Below are 24,580 nucleotides of genomic sequence, written 5' to 3' on the forward strand. Positions count from 1 at the left end.
GCATTTTTCAATGGCCTCTTGTCATGGGGGTTACACCTTTGCGGGATGGTAAGAGCTATGGGGCCGTCCATAAATGACGTCACGCGATTTTGGACGATTTTTGACCCTCCCCCCCCTCGTCACATGGCGTCACAAAAAGTAGTCAGACCCCCCCTCAAATATGACGTCACAAAGCTTTGCCCCCCCCCCCAAAAAAAACTTTTCCATTTTGAAAATAAAATATGCTTCAAATCGCTTTAAACTATAGTCATTGTAGTGCGTATTTAATGTGTCGCTGCACTATGATGATGTAGGAGAAAACATTTATTAAAAAGTCTATTTAATTAAGTAGAACGTGTTGTCTATATTTATTTAAAGTTGCGCATTTTGATGTGACGTCACATTTCTCCCCCCCTCCCCTCGTCACACATCGTCACAAATGTCTGACCCCCCCCCCTCCCCTAGGTGCGTGACGTCATTTATGGACGGCCCTTATGCTACCAGGCTCTCTTATTGACATTACACTCATATCGTTTTCAATATCCTCTTTAGTCAACGTGTTGTGAATTTTTGTTGTTTAAAGTACACTTTCAGTTACACACCGATGTATTCCATGTACATCATATGCACATGGAATACAGAAGCCCTTTTGTCACTCCACTGCTGGATGAGGAATCCCTCCCATCACGCTGTGCGGATCATGGGCGATGATTAGTCGGCCTCACTTTGCCCACCCCCTGTAAGAGTCCACGGATTTAACCGCAGTGGATTTTACAAACTCTCACAAGTGTCGGTTTGGGTTCGTGGGCGAATCATCTTTGCCACATCTAATCGTTTCTTCTTTGACAAGCCACTCTTCAAATCTTCGCAGAATTTAACGGCCCAGTAACGAGTGCTTAAACAGGAACGGGTCGAGGCGTAAACAATACACTGCAAGTAACCAACCAAGAAGCCAGCCTGCCTCCTACAACGCCACACGGGGACACGTGCCAACATACATCCGTTGAATCTTGACTTAAAGCTCCCCCTTTTCCCGATGACGACCGCTTGTGTTGCGATCGAAACGTCGTAGTTTTTAGTTACTTCTTTGAACCTTTCTACGTGACTTTACCGAAAGCCCCAAAGAATATACATCCGTTGCTTTTGGCATTGAGCGTCTTCTATCGCTCTGAACTCTGCCAACCTCCCCCCCCCCGCCCCCGCAGGCTAGCGTTGCAGAAGGGAGACGGCCGAGTGAGCGAATACCTATCTCAGCCGGTCATCGACTACATCCTGCAACACCAGCTGTACATCAACACGTCCGGCTAAGAAGTCGTGCACGCTTCGCACGCTCTCTGCCCCCCCTCCACCATCTCTCTCTGTCCGCCGTGTATTGACGGCTTTGTCGGGAGCCCCCCACCCCCCCCCCCCATTTATATTGTTTGACCTTGGCTCATCTGTCACGCTTAACGCCGCTTCGTTTCGTTTGCGGCGTCGGCCTGAGCAAGACGCTTGATGGCTGGTGCACGCCACGGTAGAGATTTGACGTAGCTGGGATTGCATTAGCCCGAGTGTGTGATGTTGTATCGGCAGGGAGCATGGAATCGGAGGGGTTGTCTTTTTTTTTTCTGGAGCAAAGAACAAAAATAGGAGATTGTGCAAAAATGCTTGTGGGCTTCCGCAGAGCGCATCATAGTTGTTTTAGATGTTGAGCAGAATGAGCCGATTGTTTGTTGCAAAACCCATTTGAAGGTTGAGTATTGGGGAAAGTTTCATGCCATCATAGCGCACAGTATGTCATCGCATGCCCTTCGTGCTCACATGGAACTTGTCAGGCACAGCAGCAGCAGTATTGCTTTTGGAGCGTGTACCGATTTAATGGTCGAGTGTCTCATGTTAAAGACTCTACTCCTGGAGCGGCGAGTTTAGCATTCATGCCAAATCTGCATGCGGCTGACAAAGGCACAGGGGAGGGAAAATCTAAAAAAAAATGGCATTGTAAAATGTTGCACAAATGTGAGGTGACCGATTGAGAGGAAAAACGTTGCCTCTATGCGACCTCGGGTGCCAATAGTTTTGGCAAGCACGCGGTGTGTGCACGGTCACCCTCGTCCGCTACAGTTGTACCCCTACTACTTTTGGCCATCCTGGAGCCACCAGGGAGGTGGGGAAGCTGATCGCGGCGGCACCACCGTTGTCGCTTCTGTCGGCTGCGGGGAACTTTTCACAGCAAAAATCCGCACTCACGACTTTCGCCGTCCATGGCTCATAAGAGCCATGGACACGGTGCGTAAGTGAGGGCCTTGCCGTTTCTGTGGCCCAAGGTTACCAACTCAGCAATTTTCTCAACCCGTTGGTTTGTGTGCAAGGGGCCGCTTTATTTCACAACTGACGTTTACTTTGCCGTAGTAGTTTATTGTTTTGAACACTCGCTCGTCGCGAGCCTGTGGACGTGGCTGTGCGTTTATCGCGAACGACTCGACGGAGCTTTGTGGTCCTTGTGGTCGTGAAGACATTTTTTATTCACACTTAAAAATCAGTCGAAATGCCTTCAATTCTAGAAGTGCTTTTAATGTAATGCTGGCATAGCTTTAAAAGTAAAAATATGCTGAAACGCTGATTATAGAGACACAGTACATGTATATTGTTTGACTGTTTGTATTATGTTCATGGCCTGCTGGCAAAGAGTTACACAGTTAAGCAAATGTTACACCAGTGATTGAAGCAGCAGTGATTACAGACTGTCTGTGGGTTACAGTATCTTTAGCTGTGTAAATCATATATAATCAATAAAGACTTTTGTCAACGTGAACTCTTTCTGTTAATAACACGTAAACCACTTCTGTTTGTGCTCCAGATCAGAAATGTTACAAGAATGCACCGTATATTTACACGCTAAAATTAAGCATTGCAATGTAATTTTTGTTCATGTTAATGAACTACATACACAAATGTAACAATTATTCAGGCGGAATGTTTTTTTTTCTTTCGTTCCTCTATACCCTGCGAGAGCCTCAGGATTATTTCTGTTGGGGACAGCTTTTATTTGTTTTCCCAGATGGACACTTGTCCACACAAGGCGGCCCTAGTTTATTTCTCTTTGGCCTGGAGAGCTTCCTTCAGCTTGCTCGGCTCGAACACCCCCAACTCCGTCACGATGCCCCCCGTGATCAAGTCCTGAGGGGTCACGTCAAACGCCGGATTCCAAACATCGATTCCTGCGAAATGAGACGGTCACGACAAGAACACGATGTTTGGGTCACAATTGCAAAAATAAAATTCGCGCCGCGATGATGCCACCCAGCGCCGTTAAATTCTCCACGTTCTCGCCATCCGCTGTGCGCCAGCTCTGCAAACGTTTTCCCGCTCTTCTAATTTTTTTTTGTGAAATGCGTGGGCGTGGCGAACCGCGACAACGGCAGAAATAATAAAAAAAATAAAAACCGACTTGCCTGGAGGGGCGACGCGAGTCCCGTTAATCTCGGTCAGCTCCGCGTGAGGCCTCTCCTCGATCACGATCCCCTCGCCGCCCTCCAGCGTCAGGTCGCACGATGTGCTGGGCGCCGCCACGTAGAACGGTATGCCGTGGTGCTTTGCGGCCACCGCCAGCTGGTAGGTGCCCACCTTGTTGGCCGTGTCCCCGTTGCCGGCCACGCGGTCGGCACCCACCACCACCGCTGGCGGCAAAGCGCATCCCGACACAAAGGCCTGGCTCGTCTCACCGCTTGGCCGTGCCTCGTTTTTACCGGCTCGCTGGCTCGCTCGCTCGCTCGCTCGTACGTACGTTGAACTTCTTTTGTGCCGTTGCGTAGCCAACCGTGCTAATCGGAGGTGACCACGACCCTCACGGTGTGGAGTCGCTTCCCCGTTCGTCCACCTCGTTCACGTATTTCCACGAAGAAGAATTAACGTGCGACGAAAACATTTAAATGGGGGTGGAGTACAGATGCAGGGGATTGCCCCACCGCACCAATATTCCAGCAACCACAGTCCGATTCCCGGCAACAGCTATTCCCCCACGTTGACAATGTTATCTGAAAAAGTGCTGGGCTATCCTTTCACCAGCCTGCACTGACCAACGTGAAACAGGGCAAGGTAAACCCCCACCAGGACTTAAGATGGTGTGGGCGAAGCCTTCATCCAGCAGCGGATTGACAAGCGGCTGCAATAAAAAAAATTCTGAAACAAGACAGCAACATATAGATACCTACTGCATTGCCTAGGTACAAACGAACCGTGCTTATAACGATACCCCCGTTTATTTCGAACGTAGCTGCAGGAACGCCGCCTTCTCGTGTTGATTTCTACCTCCACACAGCGATCGCGTTCCATCAGCGGCCCCGTGTACAGTCATCGTACGCTCTGCCAAGCACCCAATGCTCGTTCGTTCGGCTCCCAGCAATCGTTCAACCGGCTAAGATGTGATGTGATTGCTGCACACTCTTGAGAGTCAACCGTGGCGACGTTTGGCGAGCGAGCGAGTTGATCGCCGCAAACGAAGCTGCAAATTTTTGACGATTTAAACAAATCATGAACAAAATGCAAATTTGCAGAGAAGTGCCGTACACATGTACCTCCGCGTATTATATGCAACGTTTTCATTTCGCATTTGACCAGGAGACCCGTGCAAATGCAATTTCACGCATACGCGGCAATGCGTAATTTTTATTATCACGTCTTGTTTTTTTATTTCTCTCCGAACGCCCAGTTCAAATTGCCATTCAGCCTGTTCTAGTGAACACCCTGACAAAAGTAAACTTTATTAGCGGGCCCGTGATTCCTTACAACAAGGAAATTAATACGTGCATTTACTATTCTAGCTGGTTAATCCTGAAAGTCAACAGTGGTAGTAAAAAATATATATATACACACGTGTAAAAAATTCCGGATTACCTGTGATGCCCCGCTCCTTCATGGCAAATGCTGCCATGCTGTCGGTGATGAGTGTGCCGGGGATGGCGTCGCTCACCAGCTCGTACGCCGTGAGACGCGAGCCCTGGTTGTACGGCCGTGTTTCTGTGCAGTACACGCGCTCCAGCCACCCGGATTCGTGCAGACAGCGGACAACCCCTGCGAAGAACAACACAGCGGAGCGGGGCTCAAATGTCTCGGCGCACCGGGGGTTCACCACCTGGTGAAGCGATTGGTGCAGAGGACAAAAAAAATGGGAATCTGTTGGTTTATTTTAATTATTAATTATCATTGTTGCTATTATAATTATTATTCCACTTCTTTACCCAGGAACGCCTTAAGGAGTCTCTAGGCTCACTTGCTGGAGATTGCTGTTAAGTTTGTGCGACACGTTATCCTAATTGAGTAACTTGCAGCCGATCTTTCAGCATTGGAATCTCTGGCCAATACCAGTTACATGGTAATAGGTTTTTTTAGCTCTAGGAGGAAACAGGAGAACCCAGAGAAAAACCAATGCAGAACAAGGGGAGAATGTACAAACTCTACACAGAATCGAACACAGGGCCTTCTTGCTGCGAGGCAAACGTGTCTACCAATGCACTGCCACCCTACTGCCCCAGTTGCTATCACATCGCTCTGTTCACCCTTAAATCTGCAGCGGGTAAACCAGGGGTGCGGATCTCATGGCCTGCGTGCCATATGAATTGTGGCCTGCGGTCACATGAGGCCTACCGATTCAAAAACGGCCGTAAAAAACAATATTTATCCGTAAACTGCAACCATCTCAGCCGCACTAATCAGGCACTGGAGGGGCATATTTTTAACGCGACAACACTGCCCTTCTCATTTCCGCACGCTCAGCCACTCCTGTCAGTACGAGGGCCTCACGCAGTAACGGAGGCCTGTACGTGTCTGTGCGTTCACGTGCGCCCCCCCCCATCCTTCTCCCCTCGCCAAAGGAATTTGAAAGTCCTATTCGGCCATCAGTAAGGGAAAAAAAGTTCCCCCTGGTGCAGACCGTTAAAATTCTTGAGACGTGTGGCTGCTTACCAAGAGCTGTCCCATAGCCGGACGTGGCCAGCGATCCTGTGTTGCAGTGGGTGAGGACAATGGCCTTGTCCTTCTGGCTGTTGGCCATTATGTGCTCGGCCCCGAATCTGCCGAGGCTCTTGTTGTCACTCAGATCCTTCGCCATCATGGCCTCTATCGCCTCCAAGAGTCTGGACGACGCAGGAGAGGGTGGGGCACCAAGCAAGCAAGAGCACGCGACAAGATTGCTACATTTTGTCCGTAAAGCCTTAAAATCCTGTCCCTTCGTTCTGTCAAAATACTTAACTTGTCCTTCATAATCGGTTCAAATGCAATGGTGTTGGATGTGAAACGCGGGCAGTAAGGTAATCACGAGTTTTGTTACCGCGACCTGGGCTTGCTGTCTTCACTCCAACGCTGTCCTCTGGACAGTCCAGTCCCTTCACCTGATGAAGGCCACTTGTGTTGTGGCCGAAACGTCGTGAATTTTTGTTATTTTATTTTTACCTACGTGACTTTACCGAATAGAACCAAAGAGTATAGATAAAAAGGACTCCGATTATATTGATGGCTCAATCTTACGAGACACCGGATATGGAAATGTCAATAACTTTCAACAAAGAGGCGTGTCGATGTCTTGTAAAATAATAATCCTCCACAACTGATGCCATGAGAACGTCTTGGGCGGGGTGAGCTCTTGCTGCTGTATCCCCTCTGCCAATCAATGCCAGCCTCCCTTTACGTGACCTGATCAGTGTGAAATGAAGCGTACAACGGATCAAGCCGCCTCATTTGTTTTTTATCCACCAACGTCCTGAGGAAACCAAGTGTCAACTGCCGAGCTGGTGGAACCGAACCGCCACTGCCACCACCACAACCATCACTACTACTATCAACACCGCCACCACCGCAACCACCACCGCAACCACCATCACCACCAATACCAATACCTGCCATTTACCACGGCACCTGGGCCAGACCAGGTGCACTTTGAGGCCACGTGAAGTGTCGAAGGCTCGCTGACAGGTCACGGGACTGACCCAGGTGTCATGGGTTGACTGAGCTGACTGGCAGATGCACCAACTGCGGCCCCTACTGCACCGACCATTACCACCACCGCCGTCACCACCATCACCATTATCACCATCATCACCACCACCCACCCTTTCTCCACGCTGTCGATCGTGGCTCCAGGCCGAGCGACCAGCTGGCAGAGCGTCGCGCCAATGTCGCTCGCCGCTCTGCTCATATTGACAGCGGTGGGGCGCGCCGTCACCAGGTACGCGAGCCGCTCCCGGGTGAACTCCACGAGCGCCTCCACGGAGGTGAACTCGCTTTTGGTGATCTCGACGGCAAGGCTCAGGCAGCCCACGATCGCTATCGCTGGAGCGCCGCGTACCTGGCGGGTGGCAGAAGACACGGGTTAAAACTCACGGCTCAATTTCAGCCGGGTCTGCCCGGAACGGAATGCTGCCACGGTGATGTGATGGTCGGCGAACTGGACTTACAATCCCAGGAGTCGCCAGTTTTAAACCATCTCCCAGCGTGGCAGTTGAGATTTTAAAAAATTGCCCAATATTCTTAAATCTCCCCTCCCCTTCGCTGTTCACCCAGAAGTATAAATACCTAACCCTTTCTTGTTCCAATGACGTACGTGTACATCACCAGTTTTTCTAAAAATATTAAATAACTGTATTGGTACCGAGGCACCCACGGGGCCATGCGGGAAGGCGTGTGGCACAGTTAGGCGCCAGCTATCGTAGACTGTGGTCGTGTCGCTACAGTTCTCTGCGGTGGGTACAATGTTTTTAAAAACAGCGGTGCTATACCTTTCCAAATAAAATTAACGCTGAACCGCTTTTCCCAGATTCAGCGGTGAACGGGACCCACCCTGCAACTTGCACACGTCTCGGATCGGGATAGGGTCAAGTCACTCGACAGGTCACGTGTTGTGGGTTAAAGTGCGTGCACTTCTCCGACCATTTGTAAGATAGCTTGCGCCAACGTGAAAGAGTCGGTGAAAATACCCTCTAGGGATCTTCAAGCACCCTCTGGTGGAGTCCTTTCTGTCAGCAGTGGTACGAGCAAATCATTGCAGGGCCGCACCTTTACCCATTCGCGTCGAAGAAAGTGAAAATAATGTTTGCGCCTGGCAAACCAAATACAGCACACTTCTCACTCTTGGCTGTGGCTACTGGTCACTTGCCACCTCCCAGCATTTACACCCAGAGAGTTGGGCAAGCGGAGTTATCAACGGCTGCGAAAATATTGACGAATAAACTCAGTCCTGGGTACAATTCAAGGTGTGCCGTCAGATAATGAGAAACATTTAAGCTTTTGCAAAGAGATTCTGCAACTTTTAAAAAATAACCCTATTTAATTGCTTAACAGTAATCGCTTTATAACTGTGCCTTCTTTCATTTGTAGGGCATGCAAATACAACACGGCTAAATGTGTTTTTAAGAGTTGCAAGATTATTAACTGTAATTTTGCATTCTCATGTAAATGAGAAAAATATCACCATCAACCACGTTCTACCCACTGCTCGATGAACGCCTATCCACGCCGTCACCATCCGCCGCGGTCCCGCGAATGGCACGATCCATCTCGCTCCGGCTCATTCCTTCGCTCTGTCTCGGCGCGGTCGTCCTCTCGGTGGTGCGTGGTCCCTCCTCTCACGTTTAGCTCGTTCGTCCAGCCGAGGACACGAAGCGACAAGGAGAGTCTCCGTTTTGCAAGAGTGACGGACCCCCTGGCTACCACTCTGTCTCCCAGCCTTGTCCATCAGCCATCATCACTTCTCGCGAATGATGTGTGCTGCTCAAGCCCGCTTAGAATTTATTAGCGGTCACAAAGAGGCCTCGGACTTGCGTTTGCTCCCTGATCATTGCATTTTTGCTTCTTCCCGTCTCTCTGTGTTAATTCCAAGTGCGCACTTCTCCGCACTATTTTCTTCACTATAATAATTTATTTACTGTCGTATAATAATTAATTCTACATTTCTGCTTAAACTCTTTTTGGGTTAATATTTGGCGCATACCCGCGATCCAGCACTTTGGAGGCAAGGGTTGGCGGATCACATTCTGATTGGTGAACCTCTGCAACCCGCTGATATCAGCGCAGCAAATGTACACGTGTTAATGACAGGAGGGGTCATCACGAGTATGGGTGCGTTATATAATAACCAACCAGAAGGGGGGCGTAACTGCGTTGAAGCTCCGGGAACCTGCTCGAAGGTTCTAGAAGTGGGCGTGGCCGGAGGCGGGGCCTGGCCATGCCGGGGAGTATATAAGGGGGACGTGACGGAAGGTTCGGAGCTGTCGTGGGGTCTGGGTCCTGGCTGCCGTCGCTGTCTTCGCCGTCATCTCTCTTCATCGTGCAGCCGCGTGGCCGATCCTCTGCACGGCTCCCATCGTCGTGGTCGCTACGCTAGTCAGCCAGCTATATAATTCGATGCCGACGATGGGGCTGTGTAGATGGGTCGGCTATGCGTAGCCGTGTATGTATATTAGTCGCCCAGTGATTGTGCCTGAAATGTGAGAAATAAATAAGAAGCCCTCTACACGCTGTGTCTCGGAAGTCACTCACTACACGTGTGTGGGTTTTCTCTCGGTACTCCGGTTACCTCCCACATGCAAAAACAATCCTTAAAAAGGAACTGCCCAAACGTCCCAATGCAGGGCCCTCCTGGCAGAATTGGAGACTAATGAGGCTTCCCTGTATGAAGACGTGACATTATTATCATAACCCGCATAAAAACAGGCAGCAGCATGGGCAGCAAGGTGCTTGCACGAACAGCCCTTGTTGCAATCCATTGCAGACAAGCACAGATGCACACACAAGATGAAAACATCTCATAAAACCTAGGCTATTGGGACAAGAGCTCTTGTACGCGCACAGCCCTTTTGTCAATCCACTGCTGGATGAGGGCCACCCCACACGCTGTGAACCGTACTTCACCACGCTGGCAAAAGCAGATCAGTGAAAGCGAGGTGCATAGATGTGGCAGCACATTACAGCACAAAATAGATGTGTTTTTTTTTCCTCTGCACTGCCTTCTGCTGCTCACAAGATAGCCTCAAAGCAGCCTATAACGTCTGTTTTGTGTATGGTGGTCTACCTTCCAAACACTATCCAGGCCCATACCTGCTTATCTTCTGATGAGGTAAGTCAGTCAGTGTCTGCAGCAGTCAGGAAAGTAGATTACTTACCGTTGTGTGGATAACGTAGGTATCGTCTCTCCTGCTTATACCCACCAGAAAAGTCCCTCGGACATGATAATTCAGTAATGGATTGTTGAATCTATCTGTTCAGTGCTTTGAGTGCAATCATTTCTTACGTGTGGATTTTCTCTGGGTAATCCACTTTCCTCCAACACGCCACTCAATAATAAAGGAAATGGCCAAACCTCCCAACGCAGGCTGGACCTTTCTGAAATGGAGCATTGGGACCCAGTGGAAATTGTCCAGGATAAATAAAGGGCATGCCAGTTTAAAATTTACGACATAAGTAAAATAACAACAGCTAGCCATAGATAGCAATCCAAAAGAAGTGCCCTCCTGAAAAAGTCTTGAGAATCAATTTAGATGCATGCATGGGTAAAGGACTTTACAATATTTATGCGCTTTCTCTCATGAATTATTACACCCACGTATTTCCCACTGCCGAGCCGCGGTTATTGAGACGCACTCCTGTCCGCCCCTTGCCATGTTTACCAACCTTCTAAGTCAAAATATGAATTGAGTCATTGCACCCTGCCCCTTCTGATGATTGCTAAACGAGAGCCGCATGTGACGCGGAGACGATTCAAATTCAGAACCAAAAAAACCTCAACTCAGTCATCAACAACACTGTGTGTGGCCTAGAATGAAAAATATATTTAATAATAGATGACGTTTCAGGCAACGGCTCTTCTTCAAAGCTCATAGAGTGGCCAGAGAGACAAGAGTGGGTAATTCTGTTCTTGGATATGTTCAGGAGCTTAATGCCAATGTCGAGGTCTGCTAGCCACGAGAGGGCTTCAGTAGACACTTCGTGTAAGTTTTGCCATTCCTCCGTTGAAGGAGCGCAGGCTACAGTGGTTTACTATATGGTCCATAGTTTGGGTTGCATGGCCACAATCGCGCTGCTGTGGCTTTGTCTTAAATTTTACATTTATGAAGGAGAAGTGTGCATCGGCCGCTTGATGTTCTGTTGATGGTGACACTGGTGTCTTCAAGGAATGTCAAAGCCAGCAGTTACGTTATTCGAGCCTCGAATGAGGTGTATATTCTGAACATCCACGTGGCTCTAAGAGTATAATGTATGTATGTATGTTGAACATCTTTCATGCCGTACTTAGCCAACCGTGCTCATTGGAGGTGACGGGGGAAGGACAACAAACTAAACACACAAAATAATAATGGTTTGGAGACCGCACTGAACGCCGTGGGGCCTGATCATAATTACAATTTTAAAATGTTTTCTGATAACCAGTTTTTAAACTGGCATATGGAGTTACCTAATATAGTAGCTATTGAGTAATACGTGCTCGATTACGTTCACGTGGAACACACACCTACACACTCACCTTTGCACACGATCACATTGTCATTTAAATCAATGCCCTTGTATACACAAGTACAAGACAAAGTTAAAGCTTTAACAAACGTTTGGTGCAAGTACCATACAGCTGTCAACCCATACGGTTTACCCGTATTCTTATACAGGCAAGTAAGAGTTTTCAGGCCCATACGGTGTGCAGCCTTTTCACTACGGGCTTTGTAGGATTAACGCTGAGATTTATAAGGGTGCGGGGGTGACCAAGGTGGTCTGAATTGGTCTGCTATATGGGGCCGTCCATAAATGACGTCACGCGATTTTGGACGATATTTGACCCCCCCCCCCCTTCGTCACACGGCGTGACAAAAAGTCAGACCCCCCCTCAAATATGACGTCACAAAGCTCTGCCCCCCCCAAAAAAATATAAAACATGCTTCAAATCTCTTTAAACTATTGCCATTGTATTGCGTATTTAATGTGGCGCTGCACTCTGATGTTGTAGTAGGAAACATTTATTAAAAAGTATATTTAATTAAGTATAACGTGTTGTCTATATTTAAAGTTGCGCATTTTGATGTGACGTCACATTTCTCAAACCCCCCCCTTCGTCACACATCGTCACAAATGTCTGACCCCCCCCCCCAGGTGCGTGACGTCATTTATGGATGGCCCCATAAGGTAGGCACTAATAAGGGGTTAACAGGTATGAAGTTCTGTTCGCGAGCACCTACGAACGCCCGCACGCCCGGCCGCCTTTGTCTCCCCAGTGGCGATGTATGCACACCGCACCCGGTACTGTACTCATTTGATGCCGAGTCGACCTAGGGGAGGCCCAGGACACACACACACATCTACACACATAGACACAATATCTCGAATTTAAGGCCACGGGGAGAGAGACACGCAAACTCCAAATATACAGCAGCAGGCGTCAGGGTCGGGATCGAACCCACGACCTCCTGTGTACAAGGCGAGATAGTTAACATCTCCTAGCCACCGTAATGATGATGAGAGACACAAACTCCAAATAAACAGCAGCAGGCGTCAGGGTCGGGATCGAACCCACGACCTCCTGTGTACCAGACGAGATAGTTAACATCTCCTAGCCACCGTGATGATGATGAGAGACACACACTCCAAATATACAGCAGCAGGCGTCAGGGTCGGGATCGAACCCACGGCCTCCTGTATACCAGGCGAGATAGTTAACATCTCCTAGCCACCGTAATGATGATGAGAGACACAAACTCCAAATAAACAGCAGGCGTCAGAGTTGGGATCGAGCCCACGACCTCCTGCACACCAGGCGAGGTAGTTAACATCTCGGGGGGGGGGGAATCAGCAGTGGGCCAACCACCTTCATGGCCTTGATAGCGTTCCACCCGTCATCCGTGGTCTTCACCGCCTCGTACACGGTGAGATGGGGCAGCAGCAGCTGGTTGAGGATGCGCAGCTCACCCCGGCTGTATTTGATGGCCTCGAGAGCCATCGCGAACTTTCCTAATCACACCACAAAGTCTCAAGACGTCCTCTCCCCTTTTCAAACTGCGACGACCATGTGCTTATGATGATGGTGTGTGTGTGCGTTTGATGATGATGATCGTGATTGGGGCGGGTGTCGAGACTTCTTTAAACTCTCACCCGGAAGAACTGACGAGGTTGGCTTTGTGAGACGGACAATGAATGGCGAAGCACCGCGCGTGTGGTTGTTGGTGTCAGCTTGGGTAGCACGATGGCCATTTTCAGTCGACGGTGAACAACCACGCACAAGAGACGTGGGCCTGCAAGAAGTGTATTTCGTTTGTTGTTGTTGTGTAATCTTGCGTTAGACATGCGCGTGCGTGTTTTTTTTGTTTGTTTGCATAAGTATTCGGCTGGCCAAACGTGTGGCTTTTGCTCGGTGTGTCCAATAGATGGCGGCGGAGGACCATTTTTGTGACACACACGCACACGCGCGATTGACATTCGCACTCCCGTTCCTTTCAACAAAGCACGAATGGTTTCACGTTGCAAAGAGGAAGCCCCCCTGCTCGCCCCATGTATCAGTTGAAGTGCCCCCCCCCCACCCCCAAACGAAGGACGACCGTCCCGAGGTGATAAAAACGCATGATAAATCCACTGATGCATGTCTACGAATGCCTCCAAAGTTTACGCCAGGCGAGAGCGTGCGCGACAATTAATTGCCATCGCCAATCTGTCCCTTGACGAACTCTCGTTTCGCTGATAAGTGGCTAAAAACAACAACGAAAATAAGCTCAACATACTCGCCAACAACGCTGCCTAAAGGTTACTGAAATATATAATCGGCGACGTTTTACGCAATGGCCCTTCTTCAAAGAAGATACACAGATCGGCCAGAGAGATACAGTTAATTAAGGGGTCGGAGATTGCGCCTCTCGCACCATGGATCCTGATGACAATTACATGTTTTAAAAGTTTCTGAGCAATTTTTTCAATGGTCAAAACAACTGTACACTGTGATACTGAGGGCCTGTCAAACCAAATGTTGATCTTGAAAAACTGGAACTGTACGTATGTTGAACTTCTTTCCCACCGTAGGTAGCCAACCGTGCTAATCGGAGGTATCAGTTATAGTGATCCAGGCCCTGACTTGTTCGTTTTGGGCATTAACTATGACATCGTTTTCTCACGAAACATGAATGAGTTTCAAAACAAAATAATCGTGAGCGTCCTTCTACATGGGCATGTTTGGCCGATAATAAGTGGGTTCATTCGCGTGGGATGAAATCGGAGCACCTGGAGAGATGTTACTCGCCACTGATGCTACCCTTGGCTAGGAATCGAACTAATTTCACCAGATTCACAATCGTGCGTAAACCGACTGCACCACCGCTCCCATACTTTATAAAGATTAAAGTAATATTTATTCTACAGCCATTGAGACGTGCGTAATTGGCCCTATTAGATAGGATAGGAAAAAAAGAAATAGTTAAATTAAACATTTTCCCTTTCATTTTTAAAATAATAATACACATCTCACCTAAATTGTTTTCAACCATCACACTGCAGGTGACAAGGCATATTTTTCTTTCCTCTCACTGCTCGACTTTGAAAATCCCTCCTATGGTCTCTTTGTCCAACTTAAAATAACATCGCTCAGTTAAAAAAAACCCATCGACTATTTTCTATTACCTTCTCAAGAAGTGCAGTTTGTTGCTGGCCGTTCGGCATTTTGGGCCTCTGCCCCAGGTTATCAGTAACCTTGAATTTTAAATGTATATATTTATTTATTTCACGGTGGCTCAGAAAGCTTTTAAAAGCGAGTTGTTTCGAAACTACTTCACATGCACACAAACCTCGCTCTTCTTCAAACCCTAAATTCCTTCATCAACGCTGTCCGCCCCCCGCACCTCCAATTAGCACGGTTGGCGACGTATGGTGCGAAAGAAGTTCAACGTACGTACGTACGTACAAATATTGACGTAGACCATGTCAAATCTCTCTGATGGTAGAGTTAGAGGCGATTGCGTGAAGAACCGTGGTTTGAGATATACAACAGGGATGATATTGAAACAAATTGATGGCACAGTGCTTGGCGCACTGCTATTTACCACGTGGCCCGAGTTTTATTCTGATCTTCATAAATTCAACTGAGCAGCGTGCTGACCTAAGGCCAAAAACGAGCGCCACTGCGTAGGGAGGCTTTCATCCTCTCGTGACTTGACAATGGGCGGTACATTATTGTTATGACATGTTTTATTTGTGCCTTAAATTATAGGCAACATTCTCATGTTCACTGGTCCGATAAAGCATTGTATGACTGTGAAATACGATTCAATGTGGCGCTGCAATGTTCCGAGTCTTGATTACAATTTTTTTGTTTGTTAATCATAGTTGCTGAGCATAGGCTCACGACGCTAAGCGGTCAGCAACAAACAGCACCATTTATAATATATTGGATTATAGTGAATACGTTTCTCGGATTGCGCAGGGTGATAAGAAGTTGGGGAAAGGAGACAATGGGAGTGCAAGGAAAGAAGCAGATGTAAGCGCTGTGACCTGCAGTGCGGTGGCTGTGAATGAGACGAAACAGTCTGGTCAGACCGAGTCCTCAATGTGGATGGAGGAATAAATGAGTGAAGTTCATGGGAAAAGTGGCGGTAGCGACCGAAGAGTGATCAGGAGGCGACTGACTGCTGGTAGGAAAGTGACTTGAGTGACTAGCAGGTGACTGCTGCAATACAGTGTAATATATTACATCTATAGCACAACGAACCAACTCATCAAATAATGGAACACGAGAGCTGTGGCGTTTAAATTAATTTATTTTTTCTTCCATTATTGGTCTTACTGAATATTGTGTCAATATCACATAATATGCACGTCCATTTATTTGTACTTGGTTGTAAAATATAGCAACTATACGTTACTTTAAAAATCACCACCGCAGAATATAAGGCACACAATGCACACATTATAATTTACCTGTATATTGTCAGACATTATCACAGATATACGCGTTATCAACAATGCGTAATACGAATTTTGCCATCATGCTAAATATGTACATAACATTTTGTACAATATTTCAATGTATCCTATCTCTTAGTTTAAGCGTGTTTGAGATGATATGAAAACCAACAACCATATGAAACTGTGCCACGTTATTGATTTTAACAACACAACTTATTGGTATGAAATAGCCTAGCGTAATTTCATGTTGGCTTGCGGTAAGCATCCATCCATAGAGTTGTGTGTATGTGCATGTATCATCACATTTCTAAAGATGCTACCCTGCAATGACCTACTCGCGCCACCGCTGTTGGAAGTACCTCCACTTAGAGGGGGCACGAGAGAATCCCTCTTGAAGGTATTTTGGTCTACTCTTCCACACGGGTCAGACTTCTTGCAAAAGGTGGAAGGACCTACATTTTACCCCACCACCAGTGACCTACCGATTGCAAAACGGTGATGTACCTATTAACAGTTCATAACGCGGTAGCGAGATGTTAACGACCTCGCCTGGTATTGAGGAGGTCGTGGGTTCGATCTCGAACCTGACGTCTGTATATTCGGAGTTTGCATTTCACTCTCCCCGTGGTCGCGTGGATTTGTATCCGGGTCCTCCGGTTTTTCCCTCCACATTGAGAATCAACATCATGCATTTAGAGCTGTTGTACATCTCCACGTGATAAAGCCACTTTGTGAAACTATAATTTGTGGCCAGGTCGCTTCTGAGAAAGAGCTAGAAAGCTCAGTGGGCCTTACCTGGTAAGATAAAAAAAAAGTTTAGATGGAGGTGGCAGGGGGATTTAAGAAACGTGTAGAATTGTTGAAACTGCCGCGCCGGGCGATTGAATTGAACCGACGACTTCCGAGTTGCAAGTAAGGTGCGCTAACCGTTTACATCATGGCAGCATCCCCGTTTCACGTACATGACACATGAAGAACAATACACTACCTTGTTAATATAAACATTATTCCTTTTTATTTAGCAATTACGGAAACAAGAAGCTTCATACAGACTTGGCCTGAGGCATTAATATCGTTCAATGAATTCTTTATTGCTACGAAAACCAGCAGCCGTTTCCCTTCAATGTGAACGCAAGCCATTGTGCAATCGTGTTTGGTAGAGCGGTGGGAAAAGTGGTTAGCACACGGTGTTATGAACGAGGCACCCGCGGGTTCGATTCCCAGCAACGGTCAACATCCGGTTGTGTGATATAACTGGTATTGTTCCCAAGCCCCACTGACCAGCGTGGTGAAGTATGGACAAATAATTGCCATCACCAAGACGGTATCTTGACATAGGGCTGTACATTATTTGAATGTGTTAGATATACAATATTGTTGCTGGCTGAGCGCACACTTGGTAAAACTGGTTTGTATTGCATTCATGACCATTGGGGTGAAATGGACACTGCCGTAACGCATGTCTTGGGCTTGCTTGGAAAATATACACAGCCAATCCAGCAGTGCAGTCCTATACACTTACTACAGATGCATTTTTGTCGAGTAATTTAAAAGTAAACAAAAGCAAATGACACGGGCTACCTAAGAACGCCTTGTTCATGGTGAGAAAAGAAATTACTGCTCGTCACAATAGGGCTATGAACGCGGTCCTAATTGAAAACATTGGGCGCTTGCTTCTCAAGTTCATTACACGACATCAACTGAAAGACTCACTTATGAGCACATTCATCATCATCGTGTCATAATTAATTGTCTTTCGCTGTGACTGCAACGGGCAGGGCGTGCTCCTCGCTCTCTGTCACTCACAAAGCACTGTCAACTCGCGTGGGATTCAAGTCACTTTTCGAATTTAAATGCACGCCAGTGGAATTACCAACTCCCCACGCAAGGAAGATACTCCCCCGGGTTTCAACTTGCACCGTAAACAATGAGTCGAAATTGAACGGCATCAGAACATCGCACGGCAGACTTACACCGGAGGACAATCAAGAAGAGCCCGCAGTGCGACTTGCAGTCATCCACCTCGAACCATGGATCGCAAAGCACCGCTTCGATCATTCTCCGGCAGCGTTTCAGATATTCACCATGTTGCTTGTTTCTGAAGCAGTTCAATGGCTCACTCGCCAACCTCGCCACGAACATTTGTTATCACCCCCCCCCCCCCCCCCCCAATAACGAAATGAGAAGACTCAAATCACTCACGAGTTTGTGAATGAATGATTGTGCTCGCATCTGTGTGCGTTGTTATTATTCCCATTATCGCGGTTGGCTACGTACGGTGCGAAAGAAGTTCAACATACATACTTCGTTGAAATGTCGACTCGTTTGACGTCAACGCTCAAATCTCAGCGATATTTAAAACGTCTTAAGATGTGCACGATCATTTGCCCGTCTAAGAGGCAATGCTGCATTGTGTTCACAAATAACGCATTGTCCATTATTATCAATGTGCGCAGCATGGGCGAGTGAAATTTTCAAAGGGAAGTTCCTTCCACATCGCTCCCGTGCCACGCTTACTTCTTGCATAGGGCTACACGGGAAGGAAGGGCTTCCCTCTCCCCAAGGCAATTTTACGTATTAGCTCGTGGCCTTCACGCTGGCAATTGATCAGGATATATACACACACTGGAGTTGGCACGCAGTGTCAAACTGCAGTCAGTACCTCTCAACAAAAGAAATCGTTAATTGTGCAACTCCGTGGCTTGGACTGCCAATTCATGAATTACCTTGAGTTGCCTTGATATTCGCCTCCACTCTATACTAAGTTGGACCAAATGCTACACGTGTGCTTACTGCCTTCCTACCTGCCTACCAAAGCGGGTGTCTAATATATCGAGGTGTACACACGCGGACGTGCCAGCCACGTGCTTTAGTGTACGGTGCATTACACGTAGTAAGCGTGCATGGGCATCATCGGTACGGACTGTGAGCCTGGCTGGTTGGCTGATAGAATAGTGCACCTGCAGGTAGCGTTAAACAAGAGTGTAGCTTAATACTCCCGTAATTATGCGTTCCCTTAATTGAATGTGAATGGAAACTAGTTCTGCTGAACCGACAATTAGTTACCGTAATTACGTTTTCCCCGAAACAGTAATGACCGGAGAAAGGGTTACACCGGACTCACAATTAGCTTTTTAAATATATAAATGTTAGGGGTACGGTTCTTTAATGCCTTTCCTGAACATTAGCGCGTAATTTCATCTTTTGCTTTCTAAAGATCGAGACCTCGCCATGGTGCACACGATGAAAACGCGATTGTGAGCACGCCTTCCTTCGGGGGGGGGGGGGGGGAATTGATTGTGCGCACTGTGCAATTGAGAAACGTGTTTTTGTTTGGTGGGAATGCAGCCGCATTTAAAGGTTACGTGATTTTTATTGGACGTGAAGTCCGCTAAGTGTGAAACTATACACGTGACCATTACTTAAACGTATAGGCTTTCAGCGTAATGCTATATATGTTCTTTTCAACCTCGATTAAAACTCAAGGAACCGCCTTGGCATATGGTTGAAAGACATACATTGCCACTGCCATCGACGCCGAATCACTACCTTGACACAGTGTAAAACACGCCAACGTTTCGGTTAACGGCCCATTCACAGATCTATTTCCCTTATTGCTTTGAAAATGGGCAAGTTCTCAAAAGACTATAGCTTGCATTTATCTAAGTATTGCTATTAAACTATGTAAAATGTATTTGAAAGGTGGTATAGAGTATGCCACCACTTCGTCGATGTATGTTACGTATGATATTTAAAGCTAAGCAAGGTTGACCCGAGATAATGCTTTGAAGGGTGGCCACTATGCATGAAACAGGCGTTCTAAGTCTCCTGTGGGTCTACTTTTTCCAGCCATGCTTAGTGCAACAACATCCATTGTCCTGAACGACGCTCTGACGTCTATGACCACCCGCTCTCAGTAAGTATGATCAAACAACCCTCCAGGCATTCATTCTGGCACGGGGAAGGCCCTAATCCAGCAGTGGATTGACAAAGATGGGCTGTGCCTGTACATTCTACGCATACTCGTGGCCGATTGTTTTGTTCCTATACCTTGTGTGTGTTTACGTGTGCAGACAATTCTGCCAAGTGCACCCTTCGTGGATAGACATGGCGATCCATTTAAAGATATCCCCCACGTCATTCTAATGACCACCCCCCACCCCATCTTTATTTTTAAACGGGCGATTGAACGCCCTGAAAGCGACGTCTCCGTAATCTCGCAGAGTGTTCACAGATTAAATTCGTACGGTAAAATCAGCCGGGGGGGGGGGGTGGTAAGGCAAGTTGGCTCCGCGTCTTCCTCTATCGGACGAAAAGTAGGGTTGATGTTTTTGTGGGGTCTCTGTAAATGGATCACCCCGTATGATACGGGGAGGCGGCTTTGTGCACCACGCACCGACTGAACCCCATGCGAACTCAAAGCAGCACAGTCATTGCCTTTGGCTAAACTATACTCGTGACACCGCATTCTTGGATGTGAAAACGATACACGCACTACTCTTTTTTCTTAAATAACAAAAAACCTCCCATGTTCAAGCATGTGTTGTTGTTTTTGGAAGGCAACTTTTTTATTTGCCCGTATAGCCGTCCGTCAAGGCTCCCCTCTCTTCTCTACGCAAACACGAGTTAGGGCCGCGTAACTATGATGGTACAATGTATATATACACACACAAGATACACACACGCACACAAAATCTGCTCCCGTAATCAAGCACCACCGCTCAACTTGTCAGTGCAACGTTGCGTCAACTTTACTGTTTTTTCTCTCCTCTCTCTCAAATCACCTTTTATATATATAAATGAAACACTTTAACGAGTCTCAGGTTTCAATATAATTCCGTACGGGGGGGGGGGAGTCGGCGGTTCTTTCCCATCTCTCCCTTTTCCACACACGCAAAAAAAGTAAAGCATCCCTTTCATATACAAAAAAATGACACATTTTGCACATTCAACGAACTGCGCGTGAAACTTTTGTGAAACTTCAGGGGTTGTGGTTGTTGCGTGTGCTCACAAAATCTGCACGCAGCCCGGTACACAATTGACGTATAAGTACGGTATGTAATATACTCAAGGTGTCGTACAATAAGCGATACACAGTATAGCATTATACAATACGCAAGTAAAACATACACTGTCGTTGTGGTAACAGCAATGTCCATAACAGTTGGGACTTGTGTCTGTGTTTTAACGGCAATATGACAGTAATTGAATGTATTATACGGTTGTTCTTTTACAGCAATTTGCACATTATTTGTTTTTGCATTGCGTAAAAAAAAAGATACGGCACACATGCACCAACGCTTAAAGCGCATTTCTTTGTGTTTTTTTAATAATGCTCTATAATTCTATACACTTCTTTGCATTGGAAAACAAAATAAACAAGTCCTATCCAATGTGTTATAAGGTACGTGCTCGCTGCAAACATCAATCAGCATCAATGACAACGAGACATTAACCACGGCAATTTCGTCAGGTTTGCAAATCCTGCATCTCGCATCTACAGGACGAAGATCAATGTGTGCAGTGTGTGTAAAAAAAAATTTAAACCATCACGTGCGAGCTCACTCAAACGGGGGCACTAAATCAGGGGTGGCACGGGACAGTAATTATCCTTTCCTATAAGGAGCATTTCACAAAAATGCCGCAACTCATACAGATTTTTTTGCTGTATTGCAAAAAAACGGTTACGGTTACTTTATTTTAAAAAAAAACAACACACTGTCCACTGGACTGATGAACCCAGATGTGTTCTGCCAAATTCTCCGGAAAGTAATCAAGACGCACCAACAAAAAAAACACGTGCCCGGGTGTGAATAGAAAGTTCTGCAAATATGGTCACACACACTTAAACACACACCTGCCGGGTTATAAGACACATCCCTCAAGTTTCGTTTTTAAAATACAGGGGGGAGGAAAAGTGCGTCTTATAATCCGGTAAAAACGGTGCTGCATGGACCTGAACACCGTAACACACGGGCGTTCACACGCACGCACACACACACACATTCTTCGGCACGCTGTAGATATGTTACGGATGTTTATTTACCGTGTGAACAACAACACAAAAAATAATGAAAGGTAGAACCTACATTTGATTATGCGCTGAATTAAAATACTGCATTCAAAGTTGCGCGTTTTAAAGGTTTTAGACTTTCGTTTGACATTAAATTTTCTGTTATTAGTGGACAAATGTAAAAAAAAAATACCAAAACATCAGGTGCCCCCCCCCGCCACCACCTCCGCGACTTGAGATTTAGTCAATGTCAATCAACATATTGTGTCTGTGCACACAAACACCCATCCGTGACTTGGTCACTTTGTATAAGCATTGTACATACACACTGCCCAGTCAATTCCTTATCACAACCATACGCGGGTCGAGGTAGAGTGATCGTGTTTTTAAGGCCAGTCTTTCTGTTAAGTTTTCGCACACAAATAGCAGCTATCGTAAGGGGGTTTTTTTGGAAGGGGGGGAGAATAGGGAAAATTGGGGAGATGTTGGGAAATCGGCTCGGAAAGAGATGCTCGCGAAATGTCAAAACTGCCGACGCATTACAAAGTCCCATCCGTTGACACTTTTGGGATGGAGGAAAAGGTTACTTTTTGTTTTAAATAGTTAAAAGGCTAAACACCTATTTGTGTTAGCTGCGTTGCAGGCAAGAGGACTCTCTCTCAGAGGTGGCGCAATTGGTCCGCGCATGTGTCCAAGAGTCGCGTCTAAAATTCCGACCCAGGATAATTCTATCGCGTCCATCTATACATCCACTTGTGAAGGATGTGGTCGTGCAGATTTTCCAAGATAGCGTGCAGGGGATGAGGCTGGTCCGCTTTAAAAAAAAAAACAAAAGATATCGGAAAAACAAAAACAGGTCTAAACAAACAGAAAACAAATCGTTATTCGCCAACCGGAGGAAGTCCAACCAACTTTCATCGGCGCATCGTGGCCGAGACTCATTAACCACGTTTTTAAATAAATCTCAAATGCGAGCACCACCATCGCCACTGTCACCGATGAGCCGCCGGGGTATTTTTTTTTGGTGGTTGGTAGCGGCGGTTCACGAAGGCCCCCCGCGGCCCCCAGACGACTGACAGCTTGGCTGTATCGCCGTCTTGCAGGACGCTGCTGGCCGTGTGTAACGGACGGAGAGATACACCTCGCACATTCTCTCTCTCTCTCTCGGCTGCAGCTGCTGGCCCCTTCCTTGTAATAATAGGCCTCTTACGGGAGACGGGCCCGACCACGCTTCGATACCACCCCTACCCAGGTGTGGGTCCGCTACCTTGCCCTTCTTCCTGCTGCCCGGCTTCAACTTCAGTTTGGCAGCCAGGGGTGGTGGGGAAGACAGGGCCGAACTTCAACAACACAAACAACAGAACAACACGCGTTGAAACGAAAGCTCGGCGCTCGAATGAAATTGTCCTGGGTGAGACGACGATGATGATGAGATGGTGGTGGTGCCTTGTTGGTCGTGGTGCTCAGCTTATCGTAGTGCTAAGCTCGCTTACTGCCTCCGCCACCGATGATGCTGCTGGTGCTGCTGCTCAGTCGCCAGTCGCGGGGTTGATGTCCACATGACAGCAGCAGCAGCGCTTGAAGGGGGTCGCTCCACCACCACCACCACCCCCCGCCCTGTCCAGACAACGACGAGCGGTGGGCACCGACAGGACGAGGAGGTCGGAAGGAAGACGGCTTTCTCCCCCTCCCTCCCTCTCCCCTCGCTACCGTCGCCGCGTGCCGCTGTTGATGAGGTACAGGACGATGTCCTGGTGGCCTCCGAAGGCGGCGATGTGCAGCGCGCTCCAGCCGTCCCGCGTGGCGAGCCTGGGGTCGGCCCCGAACTGCACGAGGAGCTTCACGAGCTCCAGGTTGCCCGCGATAACCGAGCGATGCAGCGCCGTCTGACCCTCGGGGCCGAAAAACGAGTTCACGTTGAACTGCTCGCCGGCCGTGGCGTCCTGCAGCAAGGCCTGGAGCTTGCTGGTGTCGCCTCGACTCACCGCCTCTTGGAAGATGTGCTGGTACGAGGATGAGGAGCAGGAGGGCACCTCCGCTTGGCTCATGGTCGCCACGGCACAACCCCCCCACCCCCCCGGCGTGTGTCCTCTCGCTCACCTCACCCACGCTCGAGGCGAATGACCACCGCGCAGACGACGGCTTTTGGTGACCCTCTCACTCGGGTCTTTGGCAAAACGATGGACGGGGCCACCAACCCCCCCCACTCCGAGTCTTGTGTCCACCCCCGGCACCGCACACGTGCCGAGTCGCTCGGGGTTTCTTGTTTTCGTCCAAGCCTTCCTCCTCCTCCTTCTGCTCTCCCCAGCTCACTCGCTTGTCCTTGTTGCGCGGCGTCGTCGTCGTTTAACTCGTTCTGTCTCGGCCTTCCCTCGACTTGGGTGGACTTCTTGTCGGCGACGGTCGGCTAAGAGTCGAGCGTTCCTCCCCAAAGCTCCCGGCGTCAGTTTCCTCAACGCGCGCGCCCGTCGCTATCACCGCCTGGGTCACTTTACAAGAAGCGCGCTTTATGATTGTATTCCCCCCCCCAAAAAACTGAGAGGCGCTCGCTCACTCGCTCGCCCGCGTGGGGATATGGAGGAGGGGGGGTGCGTGAAGGGCGCCTCGCTGCGCACTGCGGTCTGTGGGAACTCCGCAGACAGACGCGGGGCTTTTTAACGCTGGGGGGGTGGTGGCGGTGGTCGGGGGTTTCAA

The 24,580-nt window shown here is 48.0% G+C and overlaps 3 protein-coding genes across 3 annotated transcripts in view; 1 reads left to right on the forward strand and 2 right to left on the reverse strand.

Annotated features, from left to right (window-relative positions):
• Positions 1-2,770, forward strand: part of NMNAT2 (nicotinamide nucleotide adenylyltransferase 2) — a 19,587-nt gene extending 16,817 nt beyond the window's left edge. The window contains exon 11 of the mRNA XM_032958815.2: positions 1,185-2,770. Coding sequence (XP_032814706.1) covers positions 1,185-1,287 — 103 coding nt within the window. The 3' untranslated portion in view covers positions 1,288-2,770. The remainder of the gene's footprint in view (positions 1-1,184) is intronic.
• On the reverse strand, positions 2,514-13,251 carry MRI1 (methylthioribose-1-phosphate isomerase 1). Its single transcript, XM_032958814.2, has 6 exons — positions 12,797-13,251; positions 7,062-7,297; positions 5,920-6,089; positions 4,852-5,028; positions 3,411-3,635; positions 2,514-3,176 (listed from the first exon to the last, which is right to left on the reverse strand). The coding sequence occupies exons 1-6, from the start codon at positions 12,926-12,928 to the stop codon at positions 3,049-3,051; spliced, it is 1,068 nt and encodes a 355-aa protein (XP_032814705.1). The 5' UTR covers positions 12,929-13,251; the 3' UTR covers positions 2,514-3,048.
• Positions 13,252-15,707: 2,456 nt separating this feature from the next.
• On the reverse strand, positions 15,708-24,580 carry NRARP (NOTCH regulated ankyrin repeat protein). Its single transcript, XM_032958811.2, has one exon. It carries the CDS (start codon positions 23,932-23,934, stop codon positions 23,593-23,595), a length of 342 nt encoding a protein of 113 aa, XP_032814702.1. The 5' UTR covers positions 23,935-24,580; the 3' UTR covers positions 15,708-23,592.

The sequence above is a fragment of the Petromyzon marinus genome, chromosome 22, assembly GCF_048934315.1.
Source record: "Petromyzon marinus isolate PM22_M1 ecotype Great Lakes invasive population chromosome 22, UKy_Petmar_22M1.pri1.0, whole genome shotgun sequence".
NCBI classification, from domain to species: domain Eukaryota; kingdom Metazoa; phylum Chordata; class Hyperoartia; order Petromyzontiformes; family Petromyzontidae; genus Petromyzon; species Petromyzon marinus.

Coding starts and splice junctions, on each gene's coding strand:
- MRI1 (XM_032958814.2), bottom strand. CDS start 12,928: ATGGCTCTCGAGGCCATCAAATACAGCCGGGGTGAGCTGCGCATCCTC. Junction 3,636..4,851: donor GAAGGAGCGGGGCATCACAG/GTAATCCGGAAT, acceptor CTTTGCCGCCAG/CGGTGGTGGTGGGTGCCGAC. Junction 3,177..3,410: donor GACTCGCGTCGCCCCTCCAG/GCAAGTCGGTTT, acceptor CTCATTTCGCAG/GAATCGATGTTTGGAATCCG.
- NRARP (XM_032958811.2), bottom strand. CDS start 23,934: ATGAGCCAAGCGGAGGTGCCCTCCTGCTCCTCATCCTCGTACCAGCAC.